At 44.4% G+C, this 24512-nt stretch overlaps 1 protein-coding gene across 2 annotated transcripts in view; it reads left to right on the top strand.

Annotated features, from left to right (window-relative positions):
- LOC128842886 (vascular endothelial growth factor receptor kdr-like) overlaps window positions 1-24512 on the top strand; it is a 184018-nt gene that overhangs the window by 137900 nt on the left and 21606 nt on the right. Inside the window, exons 18-27 of one of the 2 annotated variants that reach the window (XM_054039149.1) lie at window positions 158-262; window positions 2777-2893; window positions 7569-7657; window positions 9885-10050; window positions 10736-10833; window positions 11833-11955; window positions 12065-12176; window positions 19586-19685; window positions 20285-20390; window positions 22794-22918. In XM_054039149.1, coding sequence (XP_053895124.1) covers window positions 158-262; window positions 2777-2893; window positions 7569-7657; window positions 9885-10050; window positions 10736-10833; window positions 11833-11955; window positions 12065-12176; window positions 19586-19685; window positions 20285-20390; window positions 22794-22918 — 1141 coding nt within the window. The remainder of the gene's footprint in view (window positions 1-157; window positions 263-2776; window positions 2894-7568; window positions 7658-9884; window positions 10051-10735; window positions 10834-11832; window positions 11956-12064; window positions 12177-19585; window positions 19686-20284; window positions 20391-22793; window positions 22919-24512) is intronic. The other variant, XM_054039150.1, reaches the window with a different exon arrangement.

Raw genomic sequence — 24512 nt, 5'->3', positions numbered from 1 at the left:
ATGTATATACATCTATTATTGACTATTCATCTGTGCTGTGTCTGGGCTCTAGTGTCCTATATTTTTTGCACAGCTAAGATTAATGCATGTTTCTCTCTTAGCTGATGCAGACTGTCCTCAGTCCCCTATGGCTCATTCTTGACTCTTGCTTCTCTAGGTAAAACACTGGGTCATGGTGCTTTTGGGAAGGTCGTGGAGGCATCTGCTTTTGGTATCGATAAATCTTCAACCTGCAAAACAGTCGCCGTTAAAATGCTTAAAGGTACATTTCTCTGAGAGCTTCTCAGACAGTTCTTCTGGACGTACATGGGTAACAAGGTTTCCAGTGCTCAGCTCTAAACCAGTCCCGAGGGCATTGTGTTTGGAAGGGAGTGGGTTTGCCAAATGGGAACAATTAGTTACCATACAGGGGATGTCAACACGTGGGAAATGACAAGTGGGCTCCACGCTATGCTGCTGATGTACCCTTGTATTCCTAGAAGAGGGAAACGGCAGCCTCCATGTCTGTGGGGTTAGGAGGGAAACAGATTACAGAATGTAATTGCATTAGTCTGAAAATGTATCAAAACCATCGATCCCAGCTCTTCCAGATGTGGAACAGTTCAAGGGGGTGAAAAGGAACGCTGCCAAGGGAGTGAATTAGGGACAACTTTCTTGCAGTTATTAAAATGAAGGAATGCTTTTACCATCCAGCAGGGAGGAGGAGGGAAGGGGGCTGGTGAACTTGGAGCATATGTTGTTTCCAAATGACATTTACATACAAAGCCTCTGCAGACAGTTTGTGAATAAATACATCATCTGGCATGTTGGGTGCATGGGTTTGTGGGTTTTAACTGGTCACTTGGGTTCTTTTCAAATACACAAGTGATTTTCTTTGGGTGGGGCTACACTCGCTGGCCCAAACTACCGTATAGTGTTGCTGTGTGATAGTGTTAACCTCTTCAGCTCCACAATGCAGGATCTTTGCTTAGATCACAGCAATGTGGCTTTTGTTGCCAGCTGCCTCTCCTGCTCCTCTACTACCCACCCCTCACTCAGTGCCAGATCTCCTCTGCTTGCCAGTACCACCTTTCTGTACCTTCTCTGGACCTGCATTGGGCCAATGGGGTCTTCAGATCCACCCCTCTCTCTCTCTGCTGTTGTTTTTCCCACTCTACACCCCTCTCCAAGCCCTGACCTGAAGTTCCCAAAGGCCCTTGATTGACCCAACTCTCCCCTGGCTCCTCCACCCCCCACAATGTCCCCCAGCTGCCTCCCAGCTAACCCTGCCCAATAAGTCTTCCGGCAGTGCCTTACACCTTCCTCCTGGTTGCTGCTGCATCCTTCTTGCTTCAGTCATGCCCCCCCCCATTGCCACCCAAAATGCCATCCCCACCGTGAATGCAGCCAGCAATAAACTAGAACCTCTGGTGAGAATCTATTCATTCAGAAAAGAGAACGCCCTAGAGATGGCAGCATTACAGTGATTCCACCATATATATAAATTCCATGAAGCTTGTTGGTATCTCCTTCAAAATGGAAGGCAGTATGTAAATGTAATAGAGTGTCATAAAGAATTTCAGATGATGTTCAGTTTAAATATTACTGGGCCTGGTTCCCATCTCAAAGCCGTGAAAATCAGGTTGAACTCCACTGAAGTCAATGGAGTTAAAACTGGTGCCTGCTGAAGGAGACTCAGGCTTGGAGTACTTATCTCTTTATAAGGTATAAGAAATGCCAAGATGCTGGGAAATCTGTTCATGGACAATTCTGCAACCAGAAAAAGAGGCAGTTTGTCAGAATAAATGATTTGTTATAAGTTATTTACTCGGCTCTAAAGCTAACCCCCAACAGTCACTCAAACAGACTGTGCACAGTGGCAGAAAACATGCAACAACCCGGCATTATCCACCCCATTTTGTTCTGTTTGTTTTAATCATGAAAATGATACAAAGATGATAGTAGAAAATCACTAGTTAAAGTCCCAACCATATGGAAAATATATGGTGTCAGAAGTGGGATCAACACTGAGGAAATGTCCATGTAACTCAGCCAAGGCCTAGTACTCAGGAGCTATGGTCCCTCCCCTGACTTTGTGAAGTACAGCAGAATCTTGTTAGTCTGTGTTTCACAAAGCCGTATACTTTACAACTCACACACAGACATGGCCACTCTTCCCATTTGTTAGGGATGATTTAATACCAGCGACAGCACTGTAGTGAGGTCTCATATGACTGAGACTTGGTTATTTTATAAAAAGTACTGGAGTACACTGAGTAGCACACTACGGGGCCTGACTTTCAGATGTGTGAGCAACTAGAGCTCCCATTACTTGGAGTGGTGAGAGCTGAGCACCTCTGAAAAGTAGATCCTGTGAAGTATTATTGCAAAGAGTTGCTACTAAACTACAATCACCAACAAGCATGGAAAAAACCATTTTTTCTTGCATTATCTCCTTGCCTTTTTGGATGTGTTTGTTCACTTGCTAAATTTGCAATATTTAGTTCTTTGCAAAGGTTCTCCCAGTATCTAGCTGGCATTAGAGAGGTTCTACTGCAGGATAATAACCCACTGTGACCCACTGCAGAGAAGGCAAGAGGCACCAAAAGGGCAAAGTGTTAATCCATTGCAGAAGGGTCACAGCAGGCGGATGAATTCTTATCTATTTAGGAGTCTGAGAGGCACAGATAGCACAAGTAACCTGGGTGGGTTTTGTTTTCAAGTATAAACAGGATTTTCTGGGTCCTGTTACAAATATCCTGTTGTGTAAAGATGGCTTTGTCCTGTTTATCTTAAGCAGAATGTGCAACTACAAATGAGTGCAAGGCTTTAATGTCCGAGCTGAAGATCCTCATCCACATAGGACACCATCTGAACGTGGTCAACCTGCTGGGAGCCTGCACCAAAGCAGGAGGTGAGAAACCATCTTCCCACAAAGCATTCAGCAAATCCATGCTCAGTAATTGCAGTCGGTTGCAATAGGAATTCTGCAGCCAGGTCATCTTCACGGTCATCAGCAGGGACAGATCAAAGGATATTCTGCTTCAGAAACATAGGCCCTTACTCCTCAAGCAAAAAGGAGAATCTTCATCAGCCATTAGGGCTCATGTCCTGTGGGAGGGTCTCCATTACTGGGTGTTATTACCGCACACACGCATGTCTAACTTTCCAATCAAGAGGGGGCCAGCAGTGTACACACATGAGCTGGTGCCCAGTACAATGCAATGTAACCTGGTAGCTGCCACTGAAGTTGTATGGAGGTAGAATTTGACAATGATGGCTTTTGAATTTCTTCCTAACATATACCTTCCCTTCATTTTCTCTACTTTTCTACTATCTAAGGTACTTATATGGCCCAATATCTGAGCACCTCACAATATCTAAGGTACTTATATGGCCCAGTATCTGAGCACCTTATGTATCTAGCCTCACAACACCCCTGTGAGGTTGGGAGTACTAATATCTCCATTTTACAGAAAGGAATATGAGGCACAGAAAGTCTAAGCGGCTTGCTCAAGGTCACACAAAGAGTCTGACAGAGCAGGGACTTGACCCCAGGTCTCCTAGCCTACTGCCTAACCACTGGAGCATCCTTCCCCTTCTTAGCCTGTCCTTTAAAACAGTGCTGGCTCTCTTTGCTTTATGCTTTTAATTACAGGGTAACATCTACCATGGATGCATCTTCAGTGTTTGGAGATTGTTTTCAAGGTTCATCATAGAGGATGGGGGACAAGGGTTGAGGGCAAAGAAACCAGGGTAAAATAAATGGAGACAGAGAGATGGTGCCCACATTGGTAACTGTCTGAGGCATGAAAGATATCATTTTCCCAAGGGACATCTAGTCGCCAAGCCAAAGGAAAAAAAGCAATGTTACTAAGGTAGTTGGCAGGCTGACAGGAGATAAATTATCCGCCAAACCAGACGTTTACAGTTCACAGTAGAACAGGCAGGAGACAGCAAGTGGCAGACCCTGTCCTAATCTGGAAGCCAGAGATTTGGAATCTGCAGGAGCACTGAGGCAAGAGACCAGTAGTTTTGCAAACCACATCTGACTGGACAGCCACATTGATCTGAAATGTTTCAAAGATTCAGAGGAACCGGCAAGCAATCCCTGACTCTGGACTGCTGACCTGTGATTAATGGGGGAGGGAAGTTGTGAGCCATGGTGGTAATGCCTCCTACCAAATCAAGCCCAGAAAACTGAGAAACAATACTTAGTAAAATGTCAGTGTGGTGGCTTGTCATAACCAAACGCCCAGAACACTGTAATGCAACTGTAGCCACTAACCATTAACATGAACACTAATATGACCCTAATGTTTGCACCTTTTTGAGTTCTCATCATAGCAAGGTCCATCTAAGTGAACATGATCCTTTGCCTATTGTGACTATCCATGCTTGAGTGTACTTGTCCCCAGCTGGTCCTCAGTATCCCTCTTGGAGCATCCAATAGTCTCTTTCCCTCCCCTGCATCCTTCTGGGTGAATAGGCCCTTTTAGTGCTACTTTACTAGCTGCCCAAAGAAGTCACTGCTAAAACCTGGGGAAGCAAGAGACTGGGTGTGGAAGCCAGGTTTCCCATATGGCGTTACAGAGCGCTAACTGCATAGCCTACAAGCAAGCTCTAGTTTGTTTGCTTTTGAACGATGCCAGTGGAGACTGAAGAAAAATAGCCTAGAGCTCACAAGATAGACATTGGGATAAGAGTTTCCATTAAAATACCATTTCTAAGTACAGGGCTTTCTCATTCCTTGTTAAGTTTTATATAGCTTGTAATAGTACTCTTGATAATTGCTCCCATTAAACATGCACAATACATTATTTTAACAATATCTGTCCCTTGCAACGTCGCTTTGAAACACCTTGTCAGAGCATCTGATGTTAAGCAGTTAGCACTAATGCATGCTCTAATATGCTTTATAATAAGGAACTAAAATATGAGGATGCTGCGTCTAGGAAACATTTCAGAGGCATGAATAAAGCACTTAGTGGCACTTTAAAGTCATGCCGGAATCTGCATTTCCTCTGAGAATCCACTAGCCAGATCTGACTTTAGTTTCTTGAGACAATGTTCCAGTTGATCTTTTCTTTGCACTGTAAGAAGCCAGCACTGGTTTGGGGAAGCAATCTAATGATGTGGAGCATGGTGGTGGAGGCAGCATGGTGACACAGAAGAGACAGTAAAGACCAGTGGCAGGATCAGAGATGCGTTGCATAGCGATAGTCACCTGGATCTCTCCCAGCTAGCAGACTTCAGAGCAGCTGACTGCTTGCTGCAGTGTGTCAGTTCCTGTTCTGACTGCTTCTCAGTCATAGCCCTCCAGCCCACACCCCCTTTAGACAGGCTGTGGAGCTGACCTTGACATCCACATTAGATCAGCTGGCACCTCCACCACAGAGGTGACTGCGTTTATGCAAAGAGTAACAGGAGTACTTGTGGCACCTTAGAGACTAACAAATTTATTAGAGCATAAGCTTTCGTGGACTACAGCCCACTTCTTCGGATGCATATAGAATGGAACATATAATGAGGAGATATATATACACACATACAGAGAGCATAAACAGGTGGGAGTTGTCTTACCAACTCTGAGAGGCCAATTAATTAAGAGAAAAAAAACTTTTGAAGTGATAATCAAGCTAGCCGAGTACAGACAGTGTGATAAGAAGTGTGAGAGTACTTACAAGGGGAGATAGAGTCAACGTTTGTAATGGCTCAGCCATTCCCAGTCCTTATTCAAACCGGAGTTGATTGTGTCTAGTTTGCATATCAATTCTAGCTCTGCAGTCTCTCTTTGGAGTCTGTTTTTGAAGTTTTTCTGTTGTAATATAGCCACCCGCAGGTCTGTCACTGAATGACCAGACAGGTTAAAGTGTTCTCCCACTGGTTTTTGAGTATTTTGATTCCTGATGTCAGATTACTCTGAAACTATGCAAAGAGTGGTGCTGTGTATATATAATACTGTATGAACCTTGGGCTTGATTTTCAAAGGTGCTAAGCACCCACAACTGCAACTGAAGTCAATGGGAGAAGCAGGTACTGAGCAGGCCCATGGCCTACAATGCATACATAGTAGCCCTTTAGGATCCTTACAACTGAAAGGCCCTATTGAAATATACAGTGATATTTATAGTTAAGTAAAAAAACCCTCGTCTTCTCCCCTTTATCTGGGTTACCCACTCCCAAGTGCTGATTGCAACCCCGGTTCTTCCTCATTTTGAGCCAGTAGAGAGATTTCAAATAAAATGTCTCTCTTCCCTCTTTGCTCCCCATCAACTCTTTCCCACTGCTCTGTTTTCAATCCCATGGTCTCAGACTTATTTATGTCAAACTGAGCCAAACAGGTACACCACAGCACAAGTCTCTGTGTGTGTATTTCTGACACATGCAGATAAGAGCTTATTGCTTAGGGTTTGCATGTTCACTGAATGGCCCGATGCAGCTCTTGGCATTTTTCCTTTGAAGTCTGAACTCAAGAGTCTGAATCTGAAGTTTCCAGATGGAACAAGGTTTACAGAGATGAAAGGCTGACCACTTAGGATGGATAATAATAGGTGTTTACATGCATTCTAATCCCATGACTTCACCTTCCCCTACATTAGAGGCATTTTGTGTGCTGGTTTCTAAAACCCAGCAACCATACAGTGGAGGCTAATTGCACAGAAATGCAGATTTCATTCTCTCATGGCTTGGGCTGAAACACAAAAGCACTTGCAAAGATGTCTAAAAATATCCATAGCTGTATAAAATCAACAGATACATCAAACTAAAAAATACTTTGCCCAGGAATAAGAAAGGAAGAAATTGACATGCCCCTTTGTGCTTCCAAAGCCTTTAGATCAAATATCTTTGCAAACTTTTGATTCATTTGGTATCATAAACAGATCTAAATACACCTCTACCTCGATATAACGCTGTCCTTGGGAGCCAAAAAAACCTTACTGCGTTATAGGTGAAACCGCATTATATCGAACTTGGTTTGATCCACAGGAGTGCGCAGCCCCGCTCCCCTGCAGCGCTGCTTTACCACGTAATATCTGAATTCATGTTATATCGGGTCGCGTTATATCGGGGTAGAGGTGTATGCATTTGTATTGCCTCCACTGGCATGAAGTCCTGTACAATATAAAAAGATTTACACTGAAATCAGAAAACCCAGAGAACACTTCCACAAAATGAATCCCAACAGAAAAAAAAAAGAATTTAGTAATATGGGGGATTGTATGTTCTGGTCTATCCTCTTTAATGTTCCTGTTTCTAGAAATGAGAAACAATTTCCTAATACTGTTGTCTGACAGGTAAAGGTAGTAGCTAGGACTCCTGGGTTCTATTCTCAGTTTCCCACCTCAGCCACTGCCTTATGGTGTGAGCCTGGAAAACCACTTCACTTCGTTATTCCCCAGTTTCCTCGTCTGTATAATGGGGCTGATAATATTTACCTACTTCACCAGGGAAATCATGGGGCTGAATTAACGTTAAACACGTTGTCCTTCTCTAGACACTTTCCATGGCAGGAATGCAGAAATGCACTATGTATATGTTCCACTTTTACATCTGTGAAGTTCACTTTGCTTTTGTTCTCTTTGCAGGTCCTTTGATGGTCATCGTAGAATACTGCAAATATGGAAATCTGTCTAATTACCTGAGAGGAAAACGAGGGGACTTTGTTGCATATAAGGTAAAATAAACAGCTGGCTTTTTATGCAGTTGCAAGATGGGCAATTCATGATCACTGAGGGTAGCTACTTACAATTAGGATTTGTTCTCTACTTGCCATAGAGGGGCCTCAGTTATATCTGAATGCTGGCGCTTCATCAGCCCACCAAATTCCAGCTTGTAAGAGGAGAAGGAAGAATGGACTCCTTCCTCTGTAGGATCTCAGTCCCTTCCTCATCCTCACCTCGAGCCCATACTGCATAATCAATTGCAAATGCTCATGGAAACAGCACATTCATCATTATGTGACTTGGAGGAGAAAAGAACTGCTCTGATTCCACTTCCTCACCACCAGCCATTTGCTACTTGAAAGAGCAGTGGATGGTCTCTGTACATTAGGTATGAAAACACTGGTTCCCCAATCCCATCTCCCTCCTCAGCAGCTCACTGGTCTTGTTGTCCCACAGAGGGCTGCACAGATTAGCCACCAGAACGGTTACGGGAGAGGTGAGGTCAGTCCCCTCTTTCTACGAGAAGACTAAATACAACACTCAGATAGCAGCTTTGGGAGCCTGGTTGTTTTAAATCTCAGTCTGTCTAAAAACAGGGACCACTGATTCAAATCCTAGCAGGATCAGTGCAGCCTTTGATCCTTCCCAGGTACGACGCAGGTTATTGTGTGTGGGTTTTCCAGATGTCTCTAATATTTGTGGTCACATCTGCTCTTCATGGACACTAAAGCACATATGGTAACTGTAGCCAATCAGTTCATTTTATTATCCATTTATTGTTGTGCTGTGTGATGTTATGATTAACTCATATGCTATATTACATATAATTCATGTATGCTAAATAGGTTTAGGTTGTAGGATCATAGAAGAACAAGATTATTAAGTATTTAGGAGTGATAAGTATTTATTGTGTATCTAAGTAAAGCTGGGCTGAAACGCAAGGCCTCCAGGTAGGGCCTGTAAGATTTCAGCTTAGCCATACTAGGCCATAAACTTAAGAATGCTTGACATATGTAAGGGTACGTCTTCACTTACCGGAGGGTCCCGCGGCAGGCAATCGATGTTCTGGGATCGATCCCGGAAGTGCTCGCCGTCGACGCCGGTACTCCAGCTCGCCGAGAGGAGTACGCGGCATCGACGGGGGAGCCTTCCTGCCGCGTCTGGACTGCGGTAAGTTCGGACTAAGGTACTTCGAATTCAGCTACGTTATTAACATAGCTGAATTTGCGTACCTTAGTCCGAAGTGGGGGCTTAGCGGGGACCAGGCCTAAGTGACCAGAGAATGACTCTATGCCAGTAAGATCACAAGACTACTGAAAAGATGTGCCAACAGGTAATGTGGCGGAAAATCAACCACAAGATCATGCAACATCTTTTACAACCTGTGTCCTGACTGAAGGGTACATGTTGTGTGTAGATGCTAATGAGAATAAGAGGAATTATAGCCAATCTATGAAAAATAGGGCATCCCAATATTCATGGGGTGTGGAAATATATATAAGGAAAAAGAGGGTTGACACCTTCATGCACATGCATAGAGTGTTCGGTATAGTCAAAATTACAATATAAAAGAGGATTCCGTAGTTGGATAAAAATGGGAAGACCCAAGAAACAACCCCACAGGAACCCCAGCAGGAATTGTTCCTTTGAGAGGTCCATTGGACCCTAGAAGATCTCTGGGGATGACTACGGTTATAATTATTGCATAGGTTTTTGTAGGATTTCTATATGCAGGGGTAATCATCACCTTGCTTGTGACTTTAATAAAACTTATAGTACAGATAAAACTTTGTACGTGTGATTGTATATGTGGTCATTACCCTTGCACTTTGTGTGTTCTTAGAGCCTCCTAATTTGAGAAAAGCACCAGAGGCAATTTCACTCTGTTGAGCTTGAAACTGCAGCAACTGGAGCCAAACCCATGGCGGTGTAATACCACATTACTAAATTCACTTTAAATAAAATAAATGGCTACAGACCTCATGTAAGAGAAGGGAAATTTCCCTGATGCCAGAATTCCTCCTCTGCCCATTATTGTTTGTGTGCTATAGTGATCGATTGTGGTTCCCTACCCCATGCAGCTCTCTGTGTATTACTTGAAAAGTGCTTTTGCAAAACACTTATGAGGACGTCGCCATAAAATCCTTTCCCAGACTCTGCCATGTCATTCCTTTAAATACCCTGAACTGCGTGGGCATCGCACTTCACCAAGGTAAATCATTTCTATGGAATTTTTAGTCCCAGGAGAACTCTGACCAAGCAGAGAAAAGTCTGGATGAGTCCAACAGTGATTTAACAGAGCTGATCAAGAGGCGCCTTGAGAGTGTGGCCAGCACAGGAAGCTCGGCCAGTTCAGGATTCATTGAAGATAAGAGTTACAGTGACTCGGAAGAGGAAGAAGAAGGTAAAAGAAACTTATCTACTCCTGAGTCCTTTGTCTTAAAGGTTTCCCTTGTTTCTGACTAAACCCTGCCCTAAGGGTCACTTGCTTTACAAAGTCTCTTTGCTTGGTGACAAGTCCTGTAGGTCCTGGCAGACTCCAGCCAGATCTACACTACAAATGTTTACTGTCATAGCTATGTAGGTGGGGATAAGATGAGGGGTGATTTGTGACCTACGTAGCTGGGCCAGCAATAGCCCCTAATGTAGGCACATTATATTATACCACCAAAACTGCACTTTTGCTGGAATAACTTGTTTTGGTTGTGGGGGCTGGGGCCAGTAGAAGCTGCATCCACAAGAGGCACACTTTCACAGCTATACCGGCAAAGCACTGCTAGGGTAGACCTTATGAGTTCTCCCTCATGCTCACTACAGAAGGTCTGCAATAACACACATACACACACACCGTCTGCTTGTTCTATGGTGGAGGGACGGTAGCAAAATTTTAGCAGAATGTTTGTGTTGCCGATCTGCCCTTCCAAAAAACGTTCTTCACCTAATGGAGTTAAAAGGAATGTCCCGTCTTTTCTCCCCAAATGTCCCTCTTTATGTGCTCTCCAGGACTGGCAGGCATGATTCATGCTAGAGGTCTTTCAGCTGTCTAGCCTTCTCCCTCTACGTTCTCATGTTTCTGTGGTCTCTTCCAGATGGTGAGGATCTGCAAAAGCGACCCCTAACCTTGGAGGATCTGATTTGCTATAGCTTCCAGGTGGCAAAAGGCATGGAGTTCCTGGCCTCCAGAAAAGTGAGTTCTATTTCTGCTCCACTCCTCCTTCTTATGTCTTTGTATTTCATTCAGTAAACCTCGAGAGATGAGCTTCTTTCATAGAGCCATAGCCATTAGAGATAAAGACTAAGTATATTATTGGGCCTGATTCTCCAGTGACTTGCGCTTATTTTACACTATTGTAACTCCACTGAATCGTCTGGTCAAGTAAGGAGTGTCATTGATAGACCTCCAAAGGGAGTCGCCACCTGTTGTTGGCTGGAAGCACAGCAGCTATGACATGGGACCACAGCTGGAAGGCATAAAGAAAAATCGGACAATGTCATCTGAATTCCATGACAGATATAGAAGAAATCTCTCCTGCCTCCAGGAAGGAAATATCCTTCCACAATGGAGAAAAAGCCTTCTGATAACTTCGGAGGAATGTAGCTCTAATAGTTTTGTTGGTAACTGTAGCCAAATGAATGCCTCAATGTCATTTCAATCCACAGTCTATAGGTTTTTGAAGAAGTTTGAGGCTAAGCCATGTGCAAAAATATGTTCATAATTGTGGATCTGTCAGATGATTACCATGACAGTACCCAGAAATCAGATTGTGTGCACAGTTTTGAATATGTACAATCACTCACTTATGGTAATTGCATATGCAAATGTTGGTGTATTGGCCCATGGGCCTTCTCCTTTCAAACTTTTGCCCATAGGGTTTAATATTTAACTGGGGGGTTGCAAATCCATTCTAATCATAGCTGTTCAAGTAGGGTTTATTTAACATGTAAAGAGTCTGAGAACTGACCAGCCACCATGTTTCTCAATCTACTCCTTGTGCTGAGTTATTTTCTTTCTACCATATGACAGTATATTTTTAGCAGGCTCCCACACACATTTTCCCACTCCACCCAGCTCCAACACGAGCTCGTTTTTCTTTCACTTTTCAAAGAGTCCCCAGGCTTTTTACTCCATTAACAGCCTGATGTTCAGGCAAAACCTCTGATTTCACTTGTCCACATTTCCTCGCAGTGTATTCATCGGGATTTGGCAGCAAGGAACATCCTTCTGTCGGAAAACAACGTGGTTAAGATCTGTGACTTTGGACTGGCTAGGGATATTTACAAAGATCCTGACTATGTACGGAAAGGAGATGTAAGTGAAAAGGACCTGACCTGCCAATCTTGAATATCACTCCCCCTAGGGACTGGGCAGATTAACAACCACAATAACTGGCCATGTGCCACATCTTTTTCATTCTTAGGCAAGACTTCCACTTAAATGGATGGCTCCAGAGGCTATTTTTGATAAAATTTATACTACGCAGAGTGACGTGTGGTCTTTTGGCGTGTTACTATGGGAAATATTTTCTCTGGGTAAGATCATTTTACACTTTTTTTTAATATGATATTATTGTGCAAAGAGCTTTAACAAAAGAGCAAAAGATACAGGGTCACATTCTGATCTCAGTTGGTCTGGTGTAAATTAACAGTAATTCAATATAAAATAGCAGTTACTCTAGACTGACAACATTTGGCTCCTAATGCATGATAAAAAAAAATCACAGATTTTAAATTTGTAACAATTGATACTAGGAGAGTGTGTGACAAACACAAAGCAGGGCTGCCCTGGATTGAAACTTTTTTTTTTTTAAGTGGTGAAAGTTTCCCTGTCAAACCATACTTTCCCATGAGAAGTCTGGCTTTGGATCAGAAACCACACAGCTTATAGGTTGCAGAGAATTATGCTATTGTTGACATAATGGTCTGACATTGCTAGTGGTAGACAGTGAACCACAAGGGAATTTTTGTGTATGAGCTAATAGCTACAATGGCTGCTCTTGCCCCAGGCTTGATTCTGCTTCCCCTCAAAATGCTGATAAGTAAAATCACACTTTGGCTGCAGCCATCATAACCTTGATATGAGAACCCATGCCAGCCTCCGTTAGTCATTTTGGAAGCAAACAGATAGAATGCGTATTTGTATGTGTACACCGCTTGCGAAAGCACAGAATGTTTGGAATGAGGACATCGGGGCTCTATGAGCTTCATCTGCCATTAGACAAGACTTCTTAGAAAGCTCAGTCTGGGATCTGGTCATTACCCAACAGGTAAGGCTCCTGAAACTGAACCATACAATGTCGCTTACAGCCAGTGGGATCCCTCTGTTCCCAAATCCTCCTCGTACAGCATGGCATCTTCTCTTTCCTCAGGGTTGTCCAGTGGCTTTCCAATAAGCATTTACAAACAAATGAAAACAGTAACCCCATATAGTTAAGCTCCCAAGTTCTAAACAGTCCTGGGTGACCCTCCAATGCCTGCAAGTTATAGATTGGCTGGGATTAACGTTGAGCCCATGATGCCAAGTTCAGAACTGGATGCGGAATTCCCCAAAGTTTGGGACTATTCAGATCCAGGGTTTTGGTTTAGCTCATTATGGAGATTGAGCGCTGGCTGCAATGCTCAGAACCTGATTTGAACTTCCTTGAAGCTCAGGAGTGTTTTGGAACTCCAGCTTTGGGTTGGGTTCATCTGTAGTTTATATTAGCATGCAAAAGAGACACTTCACTATTTAAAGTCTGGGACCGGGAGTTATTGCTTTCTCCAGAGTCTGGGTATGTCTCTGCCCTTGTTTCGACTTAGAATTATGGTGCTGTAGTGTAACACATCTATGGCTGCCTAGGGGCTTCACGAGGGTCATTCTGCTACATACCCTTGGGAACGTCACAGTAAGAGGAAGGCTAGAACTCAGATCCTTGAACTCTACATGACCCAACTGTGGCAGCCAGCCAGCAGACCGAGGGAAGTATATTAGCATGTAGAGACACAATTAATGGGGACAGTCATGCTATGGGGGTATCTGCAAAGACCCAAGTGAACTGGCTGTTGGTGAATGGCAACAAATGCTTCAGGATGCCCCAGTGATGCTGAGCTGGAAACACATCCAGCCACTCCCAAGAGTGGTGTTGATACAGGCATGAAATTCTCTTCACTGGCCTTTTAATACATAAGGTGCCAAATAAAAGTCAAGAGTAATAATAACAAAATCCAGTGAGTAGATTTTTATTTTTCTGTTTTTATTCACAACGCTTTCAAAAATAAATGTAAGTTACTTTCAGACTGCTTGGTTTAAGTAGTCCCTTTTCTTAATGAAGTTGCTTAATTGGGGCCACTTAAAACAAACAGTCTGAAAGTAACGTAAATTTAGACATTAAATTTCTGAAGCCAGAGGAATCCACTAAGTTACAGCACAGTTTGACCATCCTTAGGACTTCCTATCCTTCTGTTATGATGTAGATCACAAACCACTTTCCTCTTTCCATGGCACTGATTCAAAAGCCAGTCATTATCCCTCAGAGAAGTTTTCATAAGGACCATCCAGGCATGTCCATGGTTTGGCACTAGTCACATCTGCAGCTCACATGATAAATATTTAATGTAGGGTTTCTGTCACTGATTGAACCCTCTTATATAAAAGTTTTACAGATCATTGAGAGCTAGAGTACAGAAAGTTATTTGTCTTTGGTACGGGGAATGTTTTGGCTCCCATCCCATCCACCCCTTTTACGGGGTCCCACAGATTCAGTGCCTTTTAAAAAGAAAGATATTGACCTGAAAAAAATGCAGTTTGGTTTGGACATAGTTCCTGTCAGGGCCAAAAGTTGAATCTGGAAATAAAGCACTACAAACTTCCTCTCAGCTAGGCAGAGTGCATTAGTTCTGTTGATGCACAGGTAAACCTACATAGGAGGAATTGCTTATCTTGATTTTGTAGCTGGTTTTGCTACTAATTATTTAAATGGGGTCAGCACAGTTGGTGGCAGATAATGCATTCTGAAATCAATTACTTGGCACATTACAGAATGTCAGTCTCTCCTGGAATTTAAATTTGTGGGATTTCAAAAAGCAATCAAAGGTAATTATGTAAACAACCAGCATTGGTAATGCAACATCAGCATCTTATTAGCCCACTAAAATAAAAGTGAGATCAAAAAGAGGGTTATTTAATAGCCAGTGCAAGCTACATCTTTGAATGTTTTGAAGAAGAATTCCCCCAAGGGAAATGTCATGTCATCTGAACCCACATTTTTCCCAGCCTTTCCTAGCAGCCAAAATCCAAATCATTACGCCAATACCAGAGACCAGATGCACCATAATGATGCGCAGGAGTGTTTTGCTCCATGCATTTCAGCTCTGAGCTTGCACCACTTGATAGGAGGTCAACCTGGGCCAAAGGTTGCATATCAAGAATCACTCTTCCCTGCCTTCCTGCCACTCTTTCTCACCAGTGTCCTACAGTGGGTGCCCAAGAATGGCAAGCTTTCACATACTGAGGGTTCACTTTGCACATTATAACCAGCTGGAGTAGCTGAGATTTCCAGACCAAGTGAAACTCCCCACCTCTCACAAGCCCCAATCAATGTATGTAAATCAAAACAGGGAAATGCCCCCAAATATTCCAAAACTGTTTAGGCTAACAGAGTTCACAGCGCTTACTTACCAGGCTATGGCTTTCATCTTGCCCTTCGTGATCTAGCACTTCACCAAGGCCTAGTTCTTTATGATAAACTCTGCTGCAGAGACAATTAGCATGAGGTCGCCAGTGCAGTTTAGCAAAACAGAGCTGACTCTTGGTCTGTTTGGATTGCTCTTTTGCATGCTGGAATGTACTAAACTTGCAGCGTAAAACATCTGGGATGACTCATCACTATCTCAGCCATACTCGGCTCCTCCACATGGAAATCTGCTGGCTGGACAGGTCTCTGCTTACGATAGTGTCGAATCACAGAAATCTGAGTTGGAAAAGGACTTCCTAGGTCATGCAGTCCCTGTTTTCACAAATGCAGGGTTGTTGCCTGCAGCACACTCTCCTGTGTATTGTCCACGCTAGTGCTAAATGTCCCAAGCAATGAGATTCTACCCACTTCTCTTGGGAAACTACTCCACAGTCTAAGAGATACTGAAGACTGTCATTAGTAGTCCTCAGGGTTGCCGTGTATGAAGTATAAGATGGACTGTGTGAAGATGGACAGTTCAGCTAGCAGGACAGCTCTGAGGGTCGAAGTTCAGAAAATTTGCATGCCAATGCATGTCTCAGTTTAGGTATATTCATTCTTACCTATTTCAGGTAAGCGAGTTAATTCATACACTAAATACTTCAAAAGCATTCTGAGATCCTTGGATGAAAGGATGTAACCTGCTGTAACCCACACACCTCCTGGGTGTGGTTTTCTATCCCATCTAGTGGCTCCGAGACCACTTAGAGTGCGATTAATGAGTCTACTCTACAGCCTTAGCTAACAGCCGGTTGGCTTTTAGCTCATGCAGTAGAGGCTCATACACTAAGCGCCAGAGGTCCCAGGTTTGATGACGACTGGGGTCTGTCCACATTACACTGCCATACAAGCAAAACATTATCTTATCATTCTAATTATGACTCTTATTATTCCTGGTGTCAGACAAAACTGGGAAGGGAACTATAGATACACAACAGAAATGAGTCTCACAATATATTTCCAACTCAACTAAAACCAGGGAAACACAAGAACACATTGTTTTGTGACATTGCTGATGGGATTTCTGTCCCAGTTCACAGACCAAAGGATTTCAGATAACTGTGGCCAAGTGACTCTAAGGTGCCATAGACTGCCTTCCGAGCCTACTCAGTGAGCTCCTTGCTACTTCCACAATCCCAGCCCTGCAGTGCATGATATCAGGGATCAAATGGCAAGGCCCATGCAGTTAAATTATTTGGGGAATAGTCACTTTCTCTCAATTTCTAATATTTCTGCATGGCTTGTTCCCGCCCACAAGCGTGCAGTATATGATGGCATTCCCAAGCTTGAAGAAAACAGGAGATCAGGCAGGAATGTTATAGAAAGTAAACCGCATACAGATTCCTCACGAGCTGGACCCAGATTCAGATTCCATTAAATCCCTGCTGTTCAAAACAGAATAAATGTTCTTCCAAACTGTTCAGCCAGCCTTGGGGATGCCAGACTATGAAAAGAAATGGCTGTGTTACAGATTACAGCCTCTGCTGGGGAGGAGGGAATCCAGAGGTGCTAGGAGGAGAAGGGGAATTTCATATTCTTTTTGAGGGAAGGGGTGGGAATGGTTTTTTAAAGATAAACTCAGCCTCTTTCTCACACCCCTTTTCCTTTCCCCCAAATGGATTAAAACCTTACAGAACCCTATAGGGCCTTGGTTGTAGAATCTGTGATGTCCAAAAAGGCTCATAGGCCCAGATTCTCAACGATATTTAGGTGCCTAACTCCCACTGATTTCTGGACCTTTGCTTCTACTCCACTATCGTAGTTCCCTTGACTTTGTTCCAACACTGAATTTCACCCAGCTGGCCTGGATCCTGAATAATGAACTAGGGACTTTTTTAGAGCTCTAGGCCCAATTTAAACTCTGGTGTAAGCAGGCGTAACTCAGATTGACTCCAATGGGAGGGACACCCACTAATTTATAGCCCTCTTCAGCCCAGAAAGGTCCCTGAGTCCCTTTGCAATCTGTGTATGTGGTCTTCGGCTGTAATTTCAAACATAAGTGATTGAACAACAACAACAACAGGCTGTAGCTGGCTGAAGATTCCCACTCTCCAATTCAGTGAGGTAATAGGATGCATCCCACCATATATAGAGAGAGTCTCCATCCCTATGTCTGTGCATGTCATAGAACTGCACTGAAGATGATTTGTATTAAGTAAAACAGGACAAAATGAGGATTACTCTTTCTGTCAGATGGCTGCTGAGCGACCCATGTGAAATAAGATGGTGGCATCAATCCAGTTCCTAGTGCATTTACGTCCAAAAATGCAGTCACAATTGGCACTAAGTGCCTCCCTCCCCTGGCTGGAGGTTAAGGATTGGATGGGCCTGGAGACCGAATTCCCCTAGAAGTGGTTCCTCCGGGTTATGTTTGAGGCACATTAAACAGGGAATGGCAAGGAGGTGGAAAGGGGAGTTTGCCCTGTTGCAGGCTGTGATTTCCCTGTTCTGTGGATAAACAAAGGCCTTCAGTCTCCAGGCTGTCAGACCAGCAAATTGAACTAGTATTACATTCACACTGAAACAGAAAACAGGGATGAAAACTGAGGCACTACTGGAAGAAAGTGAACATTTCCCAAAGCAGGAGCGTGTCTCTGCTGTGCTTGCTGTTCTGACATACAATTAACTTCTACAAGGAAAACATGAGCTATTACAGGGTAGCTCGGCTCACTTACATACTCGCCTTGCCCTGACAGTTGCATTAAGGAGCATGATTTATTTGTGTGCATTGGTTTCCTTGTCACATTAGTACAGATGTCATTATTGGAGGCACAGTCTCACAAGTTTCTAATGAGAACAAGGGGATTGTGGTGAGTTGACACAGACATGCTTCCATGCATTTTACCTACAGTGTGTTTGGTTCATCTGCTAACCAATCGGAACTTAATGTAACAAGGGTTTGGGCCTTGCCCAGGAACTTTGCTTGGGCTTTTAGTCCTGTGCTAGTGTCATGAGATCATCAAGTGGGGAGTCAGAGCCTTGCACCTCTATCAATTCCTCCCGCTCACCAGTAGTGCTGTTGATAGAACCCTCCCTCCCCCCGGCTCTAGAAAGGTTAATCCACTTAGGTCCGATGGGGGGATCTCAAGAGGAGGAAACTGAAGTACTTGAGGTTCTAAGGGGAAGAGTAAACCACTTTCTTTCCACCCATTCCCAGGGGGACCCTAACCTTCAATTTTTCCCCTTCTGTATTTATAATGGGCCAAACGCTGAGGGTTCTTGGTCATTACTCAGTGGAAGTTTTGTCTAAGGACTTCAGGATTCGGCCCAACATATGCAACACTAACCTGGCTTGAACAAGAGGAAGAAGAGTTCAATTGCATGTCTGGGGGGGGGGGGGGGGGGATTTAGCTGACCTTTGGCTCCCGTTGCCTTTGTGTCACATATGGCTAAAAGCCTACAGCACCTTATTCACGTGAACAGTGAGTTCCATTGATGTCACAGGGACTGAATGAGTTAGTGAGGATTGCAGGACTCATTATTACTTTATGTATATTCAGGTAGTGGAAAATTTGGCCTGGGGCCTTACTTTGAAACCAGAATGTGTCTAGGTGAACTAGAAAGAACCTTCCTACTTAACCCAGGAGATTATTTAAGGCATGAAACTGACATGCATTTTGCTTTTGTTCTGCTGTGTTTAATTTCTGGGTGATTCTGACCCTGATTTTAGTATGAATGTATTGCTCAACTTGACCAGAAACCTCTAGCTAGAAGGAGTTCCTGTTCTAATGAAATTTCTAGAACAAAGTCCTTTTGGGTGCTACGGTGAACTGAGCTGAACCTCCACGCCCATTTGGGTTTCATCACTCATCACTGAAAATATATGTGTATCGTGTTCCATTAGAAGCAACAGAATGTGCCAGGCAATGTGCTGCTTTAGTTTATCATGAAGGGCTGATATTTACAAGGTAGATGCAATTGGGTTTGGACCTAGAATTCATGTATTCTTTGTGAAGAGCCTAAAGATGACTTTCAGTGGGACTTAGACACACAAGCTTTTTAAGCAATTTAAATCTTTGTAAATCTGGCCCACAATGTTATTTCTACAGTCAAAGGGCCTTATCCCGAGAGATGCTGAGTACCTGCAACTCCCACTGCATCAGCACCTTTTAGGATCAGGCCCCAAATTTCCAGCTAGGCTGGACTGCTCAGCAATCACCATTGCTGTTTTGCATTCAGATGGACAGTGACTAAGCCAGGTGAGGTCACCCTCTCTGTCTGTACCTGCAGGTGCCTCACCATACCCGGGAGTGCAAATTGATGAGGACTTCTGCCGCCGCCTCAAAGAAGGAACACGGATGAGATCGCCAGAATATTCCACTCCAGAAATGTAAGAGTTCTACTCCCGGCCGTGGACAACAGATTTTAACCATCGTAACAGGGACTTTGATTTGTGTGTTGAGGTGGGGGGAGGGTTTGTCAGATTGTCTTTCTTGTAACCCATTTATTAAATTTTGGGGTTGTGTCTACCCCAGGCTCCCTGATACCATAGACCAATAACAACAAACCACCAAGTCAACTGCAGGGCAAATCCGTCGATAGGCAAAGGGGTTAACAGATCATTTCAGGCTAGTTGTGGTGTATGAAATCTCAGTTCAAGGAACTATCATGTTTATTTGATTTCCAGTTTTGTGGGAGTGTCTATGTAGCCGTAATTGCTTTCAGCCACATCAGCAGGGCCTGCAACTCAAAGTTAAACTAGCTCAGTGTAAACACTGTAGAGAATTGATTGAAACACGAGCATGGAGTGAAAAGACATGACTGGGGGTGTAATGCAGTGCTTCTGAACACAGAGATTTGATTTGTCAGCTCCATTGGGAGTATCAGGTGGGAAGTCATTTAGATGAGGATGGAGACAAGCAGCTGCACAAAGAAATGGTTTGGAAACGCAGACTGACGTTCTCTTAAAGTCCATGTGTTTTTCCATAGCTACCAGACTATGCTGGATTGTTGGCATGGAGTTGCCACAGAGCGGCCCACCTTCACAGAGCTGGTTGAGCGCTTAGGAGACCTCCTCCAGGCAAACGTGAAACAGGTACAGCTGTGCGGCTGGTTTGTCGCATGTGTGCAGAGATGATATCCCAGGGTTAAGCAACAATATAAGACATGACTTCACATCACCGCAAAGAACACAGTGAAAATGGCTATTGGTGTGAGGGTAGGAGTGGAAAATGCTACATATTCAAAGGGGATTTTGGTTAGAAAATGAGATGTTTATCCATCCACGAGCAGAAACTTACAGTACATTAATTAAAAAAAGGCTCAGTTGCCCCCTAGAGGAACAATAGCTCGTTATCTCACAAAACATTTTAATTAGTTTTCAACACTGAAAACTGCCAGTAGCATAGTTCTCTTCTTACAATTGGTCTGAACTCTCTCTCTCTCTCTCTTTCTCTCTCCCCCTTTTCTCTGTATTTAAGCTCATTGTTACTTTTAGGAACTTCAAAATGAAGCCATTTAAGGCTCAACCAGTCAATTACATAATTGTCAATTTCATACTAGTTAGATCAACTTTTTTCTCTCCGTTTTAAAAAACCCCAACACCTCAGTTATGTCACTGTCAATTCCATTATAAGAAGAAATCAAGCACTTTCCCCTGGCCCCTCCCCTTTTGGAAACTAATACATCAGTGAAGCTAAATTGAAAGACACTTGTTTTGCAATGTGCAAAAGCCAGGAAGAATTTGTGAGCCTTGTGCTGCAAGCAAAGGAAATTAAAGAGAACTCAGGAATCATAATAAGGGACCAGGCAGTTAATTATGCCTCAGAATTAAAATCAAGGGAAGAGAATTTTGATAAATGGGTTTAAGACGACCAGGAGCCACTTCTACAGATAATTGTAATAATTAGCACTTGCTGCTGAGAATTCATAGCTTACTTAGGTAGGTGCTGAATTATATTAAGGATGCAGTGGCAACTGCTGTAATGAAAGCACAGGAAATAAAGTGATTTAAGGCTGCAATAATAAGAAATGGCTGTCATTAGCTGCAACTGCTCAATTTGAACAGAAGCTCGTGGGCTATAAATAGGCATTACTCATTTCAAATTCCCAGCTCTCCTATAGCCTCACATGCTGTCTGGCTCTGTGTCTCTCCTTTCCCACACATAAACACGGGGCTTTAACATGGATTTGGGTATTTTGAGTCCCATTACACTGAGCCCATGGAAATCACCAAAGATGCCAAAACACTGAAAATGTCATTGAGTGCCTAACTGAGAGAACCCATAAGAACATAAGAATGGCCATACTGGGTCAGACCAAAGGTCCATCTAGCCCAGTGTTCTGTCTTCCGACAGTGGCCAATGCCAGGTGCCCCAGAGGGAATGAACAGAACAGATAATCATCAAGTGATCCATCCCCCGTTGCCCATTCCCAGCTTCTGGCAAACGGAGGCTAGGGACACCATTCCTGCCCATCCTGGCTAATAGCCATTGATGGACCTCTCCTCTATGAATTTATCTAGTTCTTTTTTGAGTGCCCAACTTAACTGAGGCTGATTGGGGCATGATAATAAATAATACTAGTAGAAAATAATTAGCTGCAAGTTTGTCCTTGATGCAATAGGAGAGCCCTGTAAAGCCAGCTGCTTTCAAATGGATATGAACATCTTGGTGTCCCCCATGCCAGAGATCACTCAATGATGCTGCATGCTCAAAATGTTTAGTTTCCCTAGCTGACGCATGAGCACCAGAGGCAGCGCTGTTGTTGCCATGAGAGAAGCTTGAAAAAGATGGCCTAGAATGCGGGGGCACATGGAGGTCTTGCCCTTTGCTGCCATGATTGATGAAGCAACGGAGTGCTAGTGCTCAGATGCCTCCAAGGGAGGATCTACACAAAGAGCAACCAGGACTGGAATTTTCATCCATTCTTCTTAGGTCTGGTCTATACTACCCGCCTGAATCGGCGGGTAGAAATCGACCTCTCAGGGATCGATTTATCGCGTCCCGTTGGGACGCGACAATCGATCCCCGAATCGGCGCTCTAACTCCACCAGCGGAGGTGGTAGTAAGCGCCGCCGACAAAAAGCGGCAGAAGTCGATTTTGCCGCCGTCCTCACAACAGGGTAAGTCGGCTGCAATACGTCGAATTCAGCTACGCTATTCACGTAGCTGAATTTGCGTATCTTAAATCGACTCCCCGCTGTAGTGTAGATGTACCCTTAGTGGATCTCCCCAAAATGAAGGATTTGCCTTGTGGAAAGACAACAGGATAGTGAATGTTGAGCAAAACCCTTAACGCTGGATTTAGTGTATTGCAAAGAACTTCATGACTGCCTTAAAGAAATAATCAAAAATAAAACAAATAGCTACATGGCTTTCATCGTGCACAGCCCTGCTTGGAAAATGGTTCCAGTAGAGCTTGATAGCCATTAATGTCCAGGACATCAGCAGGAAGAACTGATCTTTACTGGCTTCTCTTTCTTCTGTTAATTATTTAGGACGGTAAAGACTATATTCCACTGAACATCACATTATGCCTTGATGGAGAATCTAACCCAAAGACCTGCCCAGTGGAAGAAAACTTGAGCAATTGCATTAATCGCTGGAGTGCATTGGGAATAGGGTAAGGAAAATGCTTTCTTATTTTGGTTTCAAGTCAAGAATCTAGACAATTAAGACAGTCAAAGCTGGGAAGTAGTTTAAGCCTGCATGTAAGGGCATGGATCACAATAGTTTGGTATATGTGTTGTCTTCTCTGCCTACCAGCATTTATGGAGTGGAACAGGTCTGCTTATGGTTCCTGGGTTCAGTCAGCACTAAGCTAGGGGCAGGGCTTTCCCTGGTTGAGTGCTCTTGGCTATGAAACCCTTTCCCAGGGGTCAGCACCACCATGTTGCATGACAGACACTTGACAAAATTACCGGACTTAGCGATGGACATTGGCGGGGAGTGGGAGGAGGGTCCGGGCTGAGGCAGGGGGTTGGAGTGTGGGAAGGGGTACAGACTCTGGGCTGAGGGTATGGGTTCTGAGCTGGGGCCAGAAATGAGTGGTTCAGGGTGCGGGAGAAGGCTCTGGGTTGGAGCAGGGGGTTGGGAAGCAAGGGGATAAGGGCTCCGGCTGGGGGTGCAGGATTTGGGGGTGCAGGAGGGGGCTCCGGGCTGGGGCTGAAGGGTTCAGAGTGTGGGAGGGGGTTCCGGGCTGGGACACAGGGTTGGGGTGTGGGGGCATGTGAGGGCTCCAGCTGTGGGTGCAGGCTCTGGGGTGGGGCTGGGGATGAGGGTTTTGGGGTGCAGGAGGGTGCTCCGGGCTGGGATCAAGGGGTTCAGAGGGCGGGAAGGGGATTGGGGTTGGGGCAGGCTCCAGGCGGCGCTTACTTCAAGCAGCTCCTGGAAGCAGCGGTATGTCCCCCCTCCAGCTTCTACTCAGAGGTGCGGCCAGGCGGCTCTGTGAGCTGCTCCATCCGCAGGCACCGCCCCCGCAGCTCCCATTGACTGTGGTTCCCGGCCAATGGGCTGGGAGCCTCAGAGTCAGCGCTGGGGGTGAGGGGGGGGGACTGAGGCAGCATGCAGAGCCGCCTGGCCACGTCTCCACCAGCAACAGCAGGGATGGAGAGCCGCTTGCGGGGAGCCGCCTGAGGTGAGTGCCCCCCACGGATCTCAACATTTTTACCATGGACACTTGTGTCCGTATACAGACACGTTGCCGACCCCTGCTCCTTCCCCAAAGTGATTTGCCACATTGGCTGCCTTTAGGGCAGGCTATCAATCCCATGTGTTTTAGATGGACCATCCTCTCCCGAAGCTCCCACTCCTGTGATTTCAGTTTCAGTCCCCCACATGCTTGTATCAGTTGGCTTTGAACACTTTTCTGGGGAAGAGTAGTTTGCTTTGAGTGTCACTGAGTTTCCCTCTGTGCCTTACACCTTGGTCCCATCTAGAGATGGGCCAAGGAAGCTGTGCATTGGGTTGTGCAGAAACAAAGCCAGGGATAGTTGGATCCAGCCTCTCTTTTATCTGAACCACCAAGGTTTGGGGGAGTTGTAATAACACTTCACAAAGCTTCCAGTTCTGGCCCTGCTCTCATTCTGCTTTAATAAATATTAGGCCCGATTGGCTCTCTAATTGGTTTTCAATGTTTTGTATTTAGATGGGTTAAATAAAAATATAATCTAGGAATTGGATAGCGGCTTTAGAAGCCCCTGTCCTGTTGGATGCAG

The sequence above is a fragment of the Malaclemys terrapin genome, chromosome 9 (assembly GCF_027887155.1).
Source record: "Malaclemys terrapin pileata isolate rMalTer1 chromosome 9, rMalTer1.hap1, whole genome shotgun sequence".
NCBI lineage: Eukaryota > Metazoa > Chordata > Testudines > Emydidae > Malaclemys > Malaclemys terrapin.
This window is presented reverse-complemented; position numbering and strand designations above follow the sequence as displayed.